Below are 13,717 nucleotides of genomic sequence, written 5' to 3' on the forward strand. Positions count from 1 at the left end.
TCTTATCACTGTTCAATTTATTAACACTAAACTCTACTTGAGCATCTTCTCCTTGGGATGCTCTTAAAAAAAAAAAAAAAAAAAAAAAAAACACCTAAAAATGACTCTGCATGGTATAGGTCCTAGGTCCTAGGTTTAAATTCTTACATTGAATAAAACTTGAAGAATATGTTTTCTTTCTTAGAGTATTTGAATTGTTTTCTAGGCAACAGTTTTTTGGAGGAATTCACTGGGATTGAAAATCTTTTAAATGAGAGGCAATGAAACATAATGCAAAGACTTGTCTTTGTTCCTGATTCCACCACTTAATTTTATGTATTATTTTCAATGACCTGTATAAAATCTTAATTTTTTCATTTAGAAAATGAGAATAATAATATTTACTTAAGAGTTATGTTGAAATGTATATCATTTGACTCAACAATACTACTATTATGGTATTCATGCCAATACCAAAAGATATTAAAAAAAAAAAAAAGGAAAACGACCTATATGTACAGGAATATTTGTAGCAGCTATCTTCTCAGATAGCTTCTCAAGGCAAAAAAAAAAAAAATAAAAAAAAAAATTGGAAATTGAGAAGATCTGCAGTGGTCCAGGCTAGCTCCTCTGAAGGGCTCAGAATAAATCCTTGTCAGGATAAGCAAAAGTCCTTGCCCCACGTTGGGGACCAATATGTAATGTTCTGTTTTCTCCAGAAACTGCCGATGGCTCTCTGGGAGGAGATCTGCTGTCTCAACTCAATCTCTAGGCCAGACTCTCCTTCCTCCAGAGTGCCACCCCAACTCTGGCCCAGACAAGATTCTCCCCTTGCTCAATAGTGTCTTCTTTTATCCTCCCAGAGAATGGGCGTGGAATAACTCAGGGGCTTCTGGGAAAAAATACTTCAACCAATGAACTTGCTCCTCCTAAACATGTGAGCTTCTCCCCAGAAGTTTGAAGGGGTAAAACTCCCCTAACCGCCAGAACTAGAGAATTGTTAAGTACCGACTTAGCACTTAGTAAGAACCTAACAAAGATGCCCATCAATTGGAGAATGGCTGAATAAATTGTGGCATATGATTGTCAGGAAATATTACTGTTTTGTGGGGATTGATGAGCAGGATGCTCTCAGAAAACAACAACAACAACCTGAAAAGTCCTCTATGAATTCAAAGTGAAATGTACTATGTACAAAGTAATAACAATGTTCTGAGATGACCAACTGTAAATGACTTTGCTATTCTCAACAGTATGATGATCCACCACTATTCTGAAGGATTTAGGATGAAAAATCCCATCCATACCCAGAGAAGAAACTGATTGTGTCTGAATACAGATTAAAGCATGCTTTCTCCTTCTGTGTTTCTCTCCCTAACATTGTCTGTCTCCCCACTTTATTTTCCTTGAAGGTTTTTTTGATTAGAGTGGGAGATCTATGTTTCCTTTTATAATATGACTTTTGTGGAAATGTTTTGCATAGCTCTTCACAAGTGGTTTCTTAGTGAGAGTGGAGGTGGGGATAAGGGAGAAAAGTTTTTAAAACAAACATAAAAAACTTTTAATGTAACTGGGGAAAATATTAAAGTTTTTTTTTAAAAGAAGTGTTATGTTGAGAATCAATTAAAATAATGTAGGCAAAGTTGTATATGAATACCAGTTAACATCATCATCATCATTTAGAATGGGAAGAACTCAGAAAAGAAGAACAAATACTATAATAGGTGTGAAGGCATTCTGTAACCAAAAAAGTACTCTGAAAATGTCAACAGTTGCTACATTAGTAGTAGTTGCAATAAAGGTCAAACTTTCTCATTTCTTGAGTAAAATTAATCCATTTCATGGTTTAACTGACTTGTGGGCTTTCTTTTACTTAGTTTGTTGAATAAGCTGAACCGATTGCTACTGGCATTTCTTTTAGATATCGTTGGTATTTCTTCTCAAATATCCTGATATAAAACCAAATCTTCCCTTTGCTGATTAAATAAAACACTGGGCTTGAAGTCAACAATCAGGAAGACTCATCTTCATGAGCCCAGATCCAGTTTCAAACACTTATTAGCTGTGTGTATATGGGAAATCATTGTTTGCCTCAGTTTTTTCATCTGTACAATGAGCTGGAGAAAGAAATGACAAACCACTTCAGCAGACTCCAGATGTGGTCACAGTAAATCAGAAATGACTGAAGAAAAGATTGAACAATGACAAAAGCCAATAATAATAGTTAGCATTTATATACCGTTTTAAAGTTTGAGAGCACTTCATAAATATTATGCATTTTATTTCCACAGCCACCATTAAGAGGAATATTCCTGAGAGGTAGCTGATATTATTACTCTCATTTTACAGGTGAAAAAGCAGAACCAACGAGGCATTAAGTGACTTGCCTAGGACCACACAGCTAGAGCAAGAATGTGAAGTTGTATTTGATCATAATCATATTGAGACCAAAAATGCTTTCAGATCAAATACAACTTCAGATTCTTGCTCTAGCTGAATAGATATCAAGGAAATTAGCAAAATATCTAAGGATGCAGTTTACTTTTACTTTTCATTAATCATCAGGGATAGTACCACTAACTATAGGTATTCCCTAAGAGTTTATTCTAGTCCATATTCTTTTTTCTTTAAATGACCTTATCAATTCCTATGAGTTAATTGTTATTTCTGTGCTGGTAAAGTCCAGGTCTATATATGTATGTATCCTCATTTTCTCTCATGAACTTCAGTCCTATGTTATCAGTTGCTTAGTGGACATTTCATACTGGACATTCTGGAGACATTTCAAATTCATCATACCTAAAACAGAATTAATTCTCCACTCCATTCTACTCTGCTGCCAAATCTACCCTTCTTCTAAATTTCCCAATTTTTTTCCCTAAGATACCATGGGTTTTTAGTCTCTTGGGTTCAGGACCTTTGCATTATTATCAACTCTTGACTCTTCTTCACTCCATATATCCCATCAGTTGCCAAATCTTACTGCTTCTTATCTTTACATATCTTTTTCTTTTTTTTATTAAAACTTTTTATTTTCAAAACATATTCATGAATAATTTTTCAACACTGCCCCTTGCAAAACCTTGTGTTCCAAAATTTCCCTTTCTTCCCCCAACCCCTCCGCTAGATGGCAAATAATGCAATATATGTTAAATATGTTAAATCCAATATATATATATATATATATATATATATATATATATATATATATATATATATATATAATTATCTTGCTGCACAAGAAAAATCGGCTCAAAAAGGAAAAAAAAATGAGAAAGAAAACAAAATGCAAGCAAACAACAAAAAGAGTAAGAATGCTGTGTTATGATTCACACTTGTTTCCACAGACCTTCTCTGGTGTAGATGGCTCTCTTCATCACAAGATCACTGGAAATGGCCTCAAATCACCTCATTGTTGGAAAGAGTCACATCCATCAAAATTGATCATTGTATAATCTTCTTGTTGCTGTGTATAATGTACATCTCTTTTTCAGTCTCTTCCCTTCACTTACATAATTATCATCATAGTTTAGGTACTTGTCACCTCTTACTTAGATGATTTCAGTGAGCCTCTAATTGGTATTCCTGCCTCAAGTCCCTCCCTCCACCATTTATGCTCAAAATCCTATCCAAGTGATTTTCTTTAAGTGCAGATCTGACCATATCATTTTCCTACTTAGCAATCTCCAATGACTTCCTATTGAATTTAGAATCAAATGTAACTTCTCTTTAGCTGCTAAAGTCCTTCATAACTTGGTCTCAATCTATTTTTCCAGCCTTACCAAACAGTATTCTCTCTCCTGTATTTTGAGATCCAGCCAAACTTGGCTTCTCTCAGTTTTTCACATGACTTCACCTCCTATCTCCATGACTTTACATTGATAATTTCCTATTTCTGAAATTCCTTCCTTCCCTCTCTACATCCCTCAATCTTAAGAGTCTTCTTTCTTCAAGGTAATTCAAGTACCACCTTCTCTATATTGGAAGTTTTCTCTTATCCCCTCAAAAGCTAGTACCTTTCCTTTTAAACTACTTTGTTCCTAACAACTTTGCATATATTTTAAAATTTATTTACTTGTTATTTATGCTATATATATATCATATATATACATATATATTCTTATTGTCTTTAGTATTAGAATATAAGTTCCTTATGGCTAGAGGGTTTTTTTGTTTTTGTTTTTGTTTTTTTTGATACTTGTAACCCCAGCATGGATTAGCATGGATCACTGATCTGTTACCTATTTTATGTGAGTGAGACCATGTCCTTGGGTATCAAACATTATTAAAAGCATTTTTTAAAACTTACATGAACTGACGCTGAGTGAATATCTCCGGATATCTTTGACAAAGAGAAGATCTAATTCAGTTCCAATAGATCAATGATGGACAGAATCAGCCAAACCTAGAGAAGGAACACTGGGAAATGAATGTGGACTACTTGCATTTTTGTTTTTCTTCCCAGGTTATTTTTACCTTCTGAATCCAATTCTTATTGTACAACAAGAGAACTATATGATTCTGCACACATGTATCTAGGATATACTATAACATATTTAACATGTATAAGATTGCTTTCCATCTAGGGGAGGGGGTGGAGGGAGGGAAGGGAAAAGTCAGAACAGAAGTGAGTGCAGGGGATAATGTAAAAAAATTACCCATGCTTATGTTCTGTCAATAAAAAGTTATAATAATTTAAAAAAAAAGAAAGAAAAAGCATTTTCTGACTAATTGAAGTTTTGCTATATTTGCTTTGGGAAAGGAATGTGGACCCAATTCTCTCCTCACCTAAAATATTGAATCTACTGATCTAACTCTATTCTCTCTCCACAGGAAGGGACATTTAAACCTATAAGTTTTGTAGGCCAACTAGCAGTCCACTTCAGCTTGGTTGGGAACATGATCCTCAAAGACTCAGATGAAGGCAGACGGCAGAATTACAGAGCAGAAATGGCAAGTAAGCATCTAGTTAACCTGGAGACAGCTGCGAAAATCACAGTTTCCCTGTTCTTTAACAACTCTCAACTGGAAACATGGGAGCTGGTGGAAAATCTTGACACTGTCTTCAGCTATGATGGCAAAATGGAAGCAGCTGATTGTTGGGAGTCTGCAGTCCCATGCCATCTCTCAAATGAAAAGCATCCAAACTTTCAGGACTGGCCTTTGGTTCTAATGGCAACAGCAATTCATCAACTGTTCTTACAGGCATGAATTTGTAGAAAGGCTTGAGATTGAGGAATCTCAAGGCTTCTCCAATGGATAGAATTCAACCACTTGTCTTTTCATTCTTTTTTAAAAAAGGTTCTCAGGAGGCTATAGAAGTGCAGCCTGCAGAAGAAGGTGAAGAAGGTGAGGAAGGTGAGGAAGGTGGTGAAGGTGAAGAAGGTGGTGAAGGTGGTGAAGGTGAAGGAGAAGTGAAGGAAGCAGAAAGCCACGTGGAAGTTCCGGTAAATTATTTGACCCCAGAACCAGAAATGTTGGAGCTAGAGTGAGATGAGCAGCTGTCAAGCTCAATAAACTCAATTTATAGATGACACCTGGGGAAAAGAAGTGCCTCACCTAAGGTTTCCTAGATAATTAGTGACAAAACTAGAAACTGATTTAACACACACTGATTTTCTTTTTCTTTTTTTTTTTTTAATTTTTTATTATATATATATTTTTATAATATTATCCCTTGTATTCATTTTTCCAAATTATCCCCCTTCCCTCTATTCCCTCCCCCCCCCCATGACAGGCAATCCCATACATTTTACATGTGTTACAATATAGTCTAGGTACAATACATGCATACACTGATTTTCTTGGGAAAATCTTGTAAAGTGGAAAAGAAATTAATTTGATAATTTGCCTCAGTTTCTCTAAATTGTTCTGCCTCAGTTCTTGAATTGTTCTGCCTCAATCCCCCCAGTTGCAACCCCCATTCCTGGCCATTAGGACTGAGATAATTAGGTCTGGGAGCCCTGACCATTAGCATTCCATAGAGCCATAAATTGCAGATGAGTTACTGGCATATCTCTAAAATTCCAGACTTCTGTCTCTACTGACTACCCCCTTCACTCCCAGTTTATCAGAATTTAAGGTCCTCACCCTGTTAGAACCGGATTGATGATCCAATTTCCTGCTCACCAGAGTTCAGACTCCACCCCTTGCTTTTGTCTTCCCTGATTGCTTAGAGCCACATATGTATAATCCATTGGAATCTGCCATTCGATGCTGAATGCTTTAAGAAATCAACCCTGGGACCAAAATGGATCCTTGGGTCCCAGAAAATCTCTCCCTCTCAGAAACCCAAATAAACTATTAAAACTTCTTTAATCTCTATCTTGCTGAGCTCAGTTTCTCTGAAATTACATTTTGGAGGCTCCCCAACAAGATATGAGACAGGTATTACAAGACCAAGTTCTAAATTTTACATGCAATATATAATTACTGTGTCTATAGAAGATGAATGTGCTAAATGGGATTTTGTCAGGCTGGATATTCTCCCTGCTGAAACAAATTGAAAACCTCTTGTGATCTAGGAAACGATAATTCAAGAGTTTCTCTGACCAAAAATATCTACCTCCCCCTATAACCAATCTGGTGTTGCGCTCCCATGTGTTTTTCTCTCCTGAGTTATAAGCAAAGCTTTTCAGCATAAGGGATTTGTCAATGAGACCCTAAATCACTGGGTCTCATTGATTGACCTATTAGGTCCTGGATTAAGCTCCACTTGGTCATTGTTTGGGTCCTAATTGGCTCAAAGTGAATGTAAATAACAATTGTTCCTGTTTGGGCCACAAACCTCAGGACATTCTCATCCCACATTGATTTCTTTTTTGCCTAGGTAAAAGAGGCCTCTGCCTCATTTCTATTTTAGTGTTAATCTATGATTGGGTATTGCCCCGGTGAGATTTATTAAAGACTTGAGCTTAAAAAGGCCAAGGTCTCCCAATGCATCCAGAGCCATCTCCAATCCTGATCTGTATCTTGCCAATGATCCAGATTGATAAGAACTAGATAAGGAGTACCTAAATGAAATTAGGTTTAATTGAGGTCTAGTGGCAAGTTTGGGGTACAGGGAGTCCAATAGAGCTCCCCTAAAACCCCTTTGGATTCAGCACAAGGATACAGAGTTAAATGAGGGCTAGTAGCGGTACAGAGTCCCCTGTAAAGGAATTTACAGACCCCAAAACCTAGATTGATAAAGGTTTATTGTGGGGTTTGGAAGTAAAGTTTAATTAGTAAAGTTGAGAGTAGAGATAAAAGTCACCGGAACCACAAGTCCAGTGGACAGAAATCCTTGACATGGCTGGCATAAGGATGCCATGTTTGGAATCTCTGCAAAGAGTGGACTCCAGTTTAGCCCTTTTTATAGTAACCATCTGAAGGGACCGTGGGTGGACTCCCAGATTGGCTTCCTGCTTGAGCTTCAGCCAGGGTTAGAATTTGAATAGAATTCAATGGGATTTTAGATAAGGAGGAAACTGTTTAGGCTTGGAATGGGGCAGAGTCCCTAAGGCAGAGTCCAAGGAGATTTTAAGAGTTTTGGGGTTTCCTCATCAGTGAGGACAATGCCCCCCTTCTTAGGATAATGTTTTTAAATGCATAAATGAAATACATGGGATTAAGAAGGAAACCAATTATTAAAATATGGTTATTAGCAACAACCAACTACAATTCCAGAGGACTAGTGCTGAAACATTCTTTCTTTTGTGAGAAGGAGCTAAATTGATATAAAGCTAATGAAGAAATTTATTTTGCTTGTCTGTGCATATTTGTTACTCTCCCCCTCAAAAAAAATTTTTTTTGAGAAGAAAGTAGGAGGGAGAAAAAAAATATATTAAGTAAAATAAGTTAAAAATGAGAAATATATTTATTAATATACATGTGTATGTGTCTATATATATATATATATATATATATATATATATATATATATCTCCTTGAACTTGTTATATATGTATGGGTATGAATAGGACCAGGTGAAGATTTTTCAAAAAGTCTATGAGATAGAGTGGGTCAGACCTTAGACCTAAGCTTCAGAAAGTCACGTGTCTCATATTGCTGACCATTGGTCAATGGCTACTTCCGGTTCAATCCATCCAATGAACCCAAATCTTTTGCTATATAATTCACTTCCTGTTTGGGGGGGAGGGTTCAGCTGGTGTCCTTGAGCCTCTCCTTACAAGGACTGAATTAATGCTTTTTGTTTGTATCCGAAGATGCTTCTGAGTAGTCAGTTTGGGTGAGAGGATCTAGCATCCTCCTACACAGATATAACACAAATATATAAGCCATGTTAGACATATATTTGATCATGTTATATATACATGTCTATATATACATATAGAATACTATATGTGTAAGTATGTATGCAAACATTTTATTATAGATATATATCTATAATAAATATACATATGTATATAGACAAAAAAACAAGTTAGAGGGCTCTTGATTTTAAGCCTCAGTCAAAAACTTTGATACTGAGAATTTGAAAAGCTGAGGCTTCGTGAACTTAGCTCTTTTATTCTCCTCTAATTTTTTTTTCTATCACTGCCTTCAACCATCCACCAACTGGAAGGGCTGCTTTGTAAATGAAAAGAAGTCACCGCAGGAAAAGCTGGGGAATGTGCATAAAGGGAGGGAGAGCAGAGTTACTCCTTGGGCTGTCTTCCCAAAGGAGCTCCTACTAAGCTGATCACGTATATATCATGTCAGAATTTCAAATGAGAAGCAGAACCAACTCAATCCCTCCCTTAGAGACTTTCTGGAAAAAGAAATGAAAGTGATAGAGCATGAAGTATGGTACTAGACAGTAAACAAGGCCAAGCAAAAATATAAAAATGTGGACTATTTACCAATAATAAAGAGAAAACAATGATAAGCAATCCCTTGAGCCCAGAGTATATAATTTTGTGATTCCAGATTGTTTTGCTATTTTGGTGAGTTTCAACCTCAAGGTGATTCTATTTTTATTTTTATTAATATTTATTATTATTTTCCTTTTCAAAAAGCTGGGACAATTTATTTTTTGTCTTGTGTAGTTTTCATTTGTGACTTCTTGAATTATAGCTGAAAAAACAGACTTTAAAAAAGCTTATTATGTTTCAAATGGAGCTTACTTGGCTAGCCTTTAAACCCATATTACTTTGTCTCTTATTAAATGGCCAAACAGCCCTCAACTGAAGCCTTTGTGGCTCATCATTTAGGTTTTGATGGCTTAGAATAAAGGTAAATAGGAGTTGTTTTCTGCGATGACCAGAGAATCCAAGGGTCTCCCCTTCCCAGATTATAGTTTTATAATGATAAATGAGACCATCTTTTGTCTTATTTCTTACCTAGCCTTTAATCAATGAATGGATGTTGTCTCAGAGCTACTGAGACCAGGGAAAGACCTTAATTTAATTAAAGGTCACCCACCTACTGTATTCTGGGCCATCACCAGTTGCCTTGATTTTTGTCGTCGTCCTTGTGATGCCATTGGTTCCCTTTGAGAACAAAGAATGAACAATAGAAATAACAAATCTAAAACTTCAGCAGTGGTCTACTAGAATTCTTATTTAGGTATAAATCTCCAAGATGATACAAGTACTGATTGTATAATGATGGGTCAGTCACTTGATCGCTCAATTTCTTCATTTAAAATGGAGATAATACCACAAATACTACCTATATTACATTATGGTTGTGAGGAAAGCACTTTGGAAATTTGGGAATGAGATCTATATGACTGATTTGTTGGTGTTATGATCTACAGAATAAAGACTCCTTATTCAAATGCTGCTGACTTTTTCATCCCAGAAACAAATTTCCGTCTTTCCTCCCTTCCCTACTCTTTATCCCTTATTCTATTTATTTGCCGGTTAGAAGGATCTGGATTTGGGAAACAAACTATTTTGGAATCTTCCTCTTATTGTCACTTCTTCCATCAACCCACATTTTAAGGACATTAAATATCTAGAGGAGATTATTTAGAGGAGAATTTCTAGAGAAGACTTAGGAAAGGTTGGCCATTTTGATAAAAGTCCAAAAGGTTGTGCTTTATGGGGACTGTCAGATGGAAGAATCAGATTTATTCTTCTTGTCTCCACACTATAGAATCAGTGAGTAAAATCTGTAGAGGTTGATTTAGGTTTAATGTAAAGAGGAAACAAATTCCTAATAATTAGAACTAAAAATGGAATGAGCTGCCTCTGGAGAGATTAGGTGCTCTATCACTAGAGGGTAATAAGGAAAAACCAATCACTTACTCTGGGGAATATCCAGAGGGGTGCATCAGAAGCACTTTTGGGCCAAGATTCTGTGAAATCTATTCCACGTTTCCTCACCCAATCTCCATTAGACTAAAGTTCAGTTGTCTTTCAAGAACAAACACAGTTAAAGTGATTCTAAGTTTAAGGTCAATTGTTTTGTACATTTGCAGGCAGCTGGAGCAGCAGAAGCAGAAATAGAAGAAGACATTTTTATCCCTAGAAAGCCAACGGAACGGAAACTCACCAACAAGTTTAATTTTAGTGAAAGAGCATCTCAGACCTTCAACAATCCTTTACGGGTATGGCACCTCATTAATCTATATCCCAACTTATCTTTTTTGAAAAATTCCCTCTCTGGGTATTCCCAGGGATATATTGTTAAGTCTTAAATTTCAACAGATCCCAGGAGGAATAGTCTGGTTATCATCATCATTCTCATCATTAGCATCTCCAATGATAATTATTTCCTAAACTCCTAATAGGTACAAGATATTTAGGGTAGAAAAAGCTATAGGGATACAGAAATCCATAATAAGCTTACTTGACCTCCAGGAATTTAAAATATCATGAGAAAACTGGAAGCATCAATGAAGTGATACATCTAACAATTCAAAGTATCAAACGTATCAAATAAGTGCCAAATGAATGGTTCAAACAACAAATGCTATAGGAGTTCAGGTTACTTGTAATAACAATAACGTTTCTGAGACTTGAGTTGATTTATGGTGAGAAATAATGGAAAATAAAGTGGTTGATGTAGGGTCCGGATTATAGAATCTTTTGCATGTTAGTTAAGAGTTTTGACTTTATTTTGTAGATATGGGGAGCCACTGAAGGATTTTGAGCTTGGGAAAACTGAGGTTTTTAGGAAGATTAACCAAGCAGTGATATACAAAATGAAGTCAGAGAGAGTAGGAGGAGGAAAACTAGTAAGAAAAGTGTGATGACTGCTACTCTGAAGGAAATCACACTGTTGCAGTGGGATCATTTGAATGCTAAGAGTACCAAATTACCCCATATGGATTCCTGAAACAGAGCAGAGGTCACCCTAAGAGAATCTAAGGTCAGTATCTAGGTCAATAGTATCAAACTCAGATAAAAACTGGTGCCAATAATCTGTACATAAAAATTCTTTCAGGCTACATATTGACTTGGTTTTAAAATATAATGTTTTCTGTATTTTGTTTTATTTTTACTTATTCTATTAAAGATTTTCCAAGTACATTTTCAGTTAGTTCAGGATATACTTGGGAAGGTTGTGGCCACATAAGGACAGCTGTCTCTGTGTTTGATGTCCCTGATCTAGGAGGCTTTGCCTTTTGAATTTAGACGTGGGGCAGTCCCTCAGGACTCAGGATGAGGATGTGTCAGCATTTGATTTCCTGGGAATTTGTACTATCCGACATTGAGCATATTCCTTGTTGAAGAATGCCATGTTGTGCTTCTTTCAACCTGCTTTTTAGATTGTACCATTTTTTGAAATATCCAAGTTTCAATCTTAGAGGTAGGAGAAAATCTAGAAATCTAAACTGAAAAAAATCCATGCTAGTTCTTCCTCTGTCTTATCCAGCCATTATTTTCCATGAATTTATATATTAATTTGCTATCCTAATTAAACCCAGACAGTGCTCTATTTTTTCGAAAAAGTTTTTAAAGATTTCAAGTGTATTTCCTACCATTTTTTCCCCCTAGGCCCGAGAGTGTCAAATGGAACCTCCTCCTCGAGCAAACTTCTCTGCTACAGCTAATCAGGTAAGTCCCTTTTGGCCAACTTACAGTCCAAAGGATGGAGTAAGTCTGAATTAATATAAAATGGCCTTGGAATCAAATGTCTCTCCTCTATTCCTTACTCTAATATAAAAATCATTTTACCATTCTCTGTCCCTGTTTAATACTTTGTGAACTGGGGGATAACCACAACCCTCTTGGTATTTTTAAATGTACTGCAAACCCAGTGAGCTTAGGCTGTAACCCCTTCTGCCTTTTCAGTGACACTAATGTGTTTTCTGGATGCTCTGATATTTAAATCACTCTTAGGATTCATTTTGCTGCTCTAGATTCCAGTTTCCACATGGTGCCATAGTATTTAAGGAAATGTAAAAATTCATTTATGTATATGAATTTATTCAATTACATTACTATCATAAGCCCTGAGGTTGGCTTGGAAAAAATTACACTGAAAAGCATTGCTCTTGATTATGTCTTAACTAGAGATCAGAGGATGTAATTGAAATCCTGGGTAATGTGCTGATCTCTTCTGGGCTGAAGGAGGTTTTTCTGGTAATGAGATGATGGAAAGATTCTGAGAACCAAATTGCTCAATAAATCAAACCATAACTTAGGTTTTAGATGAATACATTTAGGAAAAGTGCAAGCAAGACATCTTTGAGCCTTCTGTTTGTCTTTATGGCAGTTTCTGCAGAGTAGTATTTTTTTTTTCTTCCTTGCAAAATGAAATCAAAGTATTATCCTGGCTCATCTCCATACTTATTTCACTGGGCATTTGGGGAATGTTTATCTCCAGGTGATGGGAGTGGCAGATAACCTTAGGAGGCCTTAGAGACTAGAACTAAAGCAACCCCAAAATGTCTTCACAAGGAGGATTCATAAGGAGCTTGGCACAAAGGATGGCTTTCATTTGGATTTGATTCCAAGTCACTTTGGCTGGTAGTCAATATTTTTAAAATGTAGGGAATAAGATTTCAGAAAAGGACATCAAAATGAGGATTTGAAATTAGATGTATGATGGTGGGGAGAGTTTAGCTCAGAAAACTGATTTCTCAGATCCTTTTGCTGGTTCAAAACAGTTCTTTCCAAAAAAGAGATGGAATTTTAAAGAAAAATTGTTAATGAATACATATAAAAACAAAGAATAAAGAAAAGGAGATAGCAGAAGATGAGATGGATAGAAAGTGCCATAGAAACAATGAAGATAAGCTTGGATAGACTTCAAGAGGTAGTGAAGGATAGGAAGGTCCAGCATGCAAGGTCCATGGGGTCAGAGTCAGACACAATTCAACAATAGCATCATATGAAAATATATATGCCAGAGAAAGAACTGAATTAAAAGGAAGTATATCTGGTAACGGCTTATTAATTAATCCTTTGGGGTTAGAGATCTCCAAAACTGTGCACCTTTTAAACTTGCCTCATCCTTCCCACTTTTCTACCAATGATAAAATCAATAATATATATATATATATATATATATATATATATATATACACACACACATACATATATATATATATTTAAAAACCTAGAATTAGAATGAGGAAAGACTCAAATTTGAGTCTTGCCTTCAAAATGTACTTGCTGTGTAGCCTTGGGCAACTCATTTGATCTCTCTAAACTTCAGTTTCCTCATCTGTAAAATAAATACTGTAAGTAGCTCCAATAGTCCTACTTCACTGTATTGTAAAGATCAAATGGGAGAATGCACAGTAAAGTCCTCTGCAAGCCGTTGAATGCTATACAGAGTCACTCATTTTTTATCTCTT

The 13,717-nt window shown here is 36.0% G+C and overlaps 1 protein-coding gene across 1 annotated transcript in view; it reads left to right on the top strand.

Annotated features, from left to right (window-relative positions):
- The window catches only part of DNAI1 (dynein axonemal intermediate chain 1), a 264,230-nt gene that overhangs the window by 90,975 nt on the left and 159,538 nt on the right, over positions 1-13,717 (top strand). Inside the window, exons 5-8 of the mRNA XM_074280236.1 lie at positions 4,813-4,936; positions 5,281-5,426; positions 10,388-10,516; positions 11,910-11,969. Of these exons, the coding sequence (XP_074136337.1) occupies positions 4,813-4,936; positions 5,281-5,426; positions 10,388-10,516; positions 11,910-11,969 (459 nt within the window). The remainder of the gene's footprint in view (positions 1-4,812; positions 4,937-5,280; positions 5,427-10,387; positions 10,517-11,909; positions 11,970-13,717) is intronic.

The sequence above is a fragment of the Sminthopsis crassicaudata genome, chromosome 1 (genome assembly GCF_048593235.1).
Source record: "Sminthopsis crassicaudata isolate SCR6 chromosome 1, ASM4859323v1, whole genome shotgun sequence".
Taxonomy (NCBI): domain Eukaryota; kingdom Metazoa; phylum Chordata; class Mammalia; order Dasyuromorphia; family Dasyuridae; genus Sminthopsis; species Sminthopsis crassicaudata.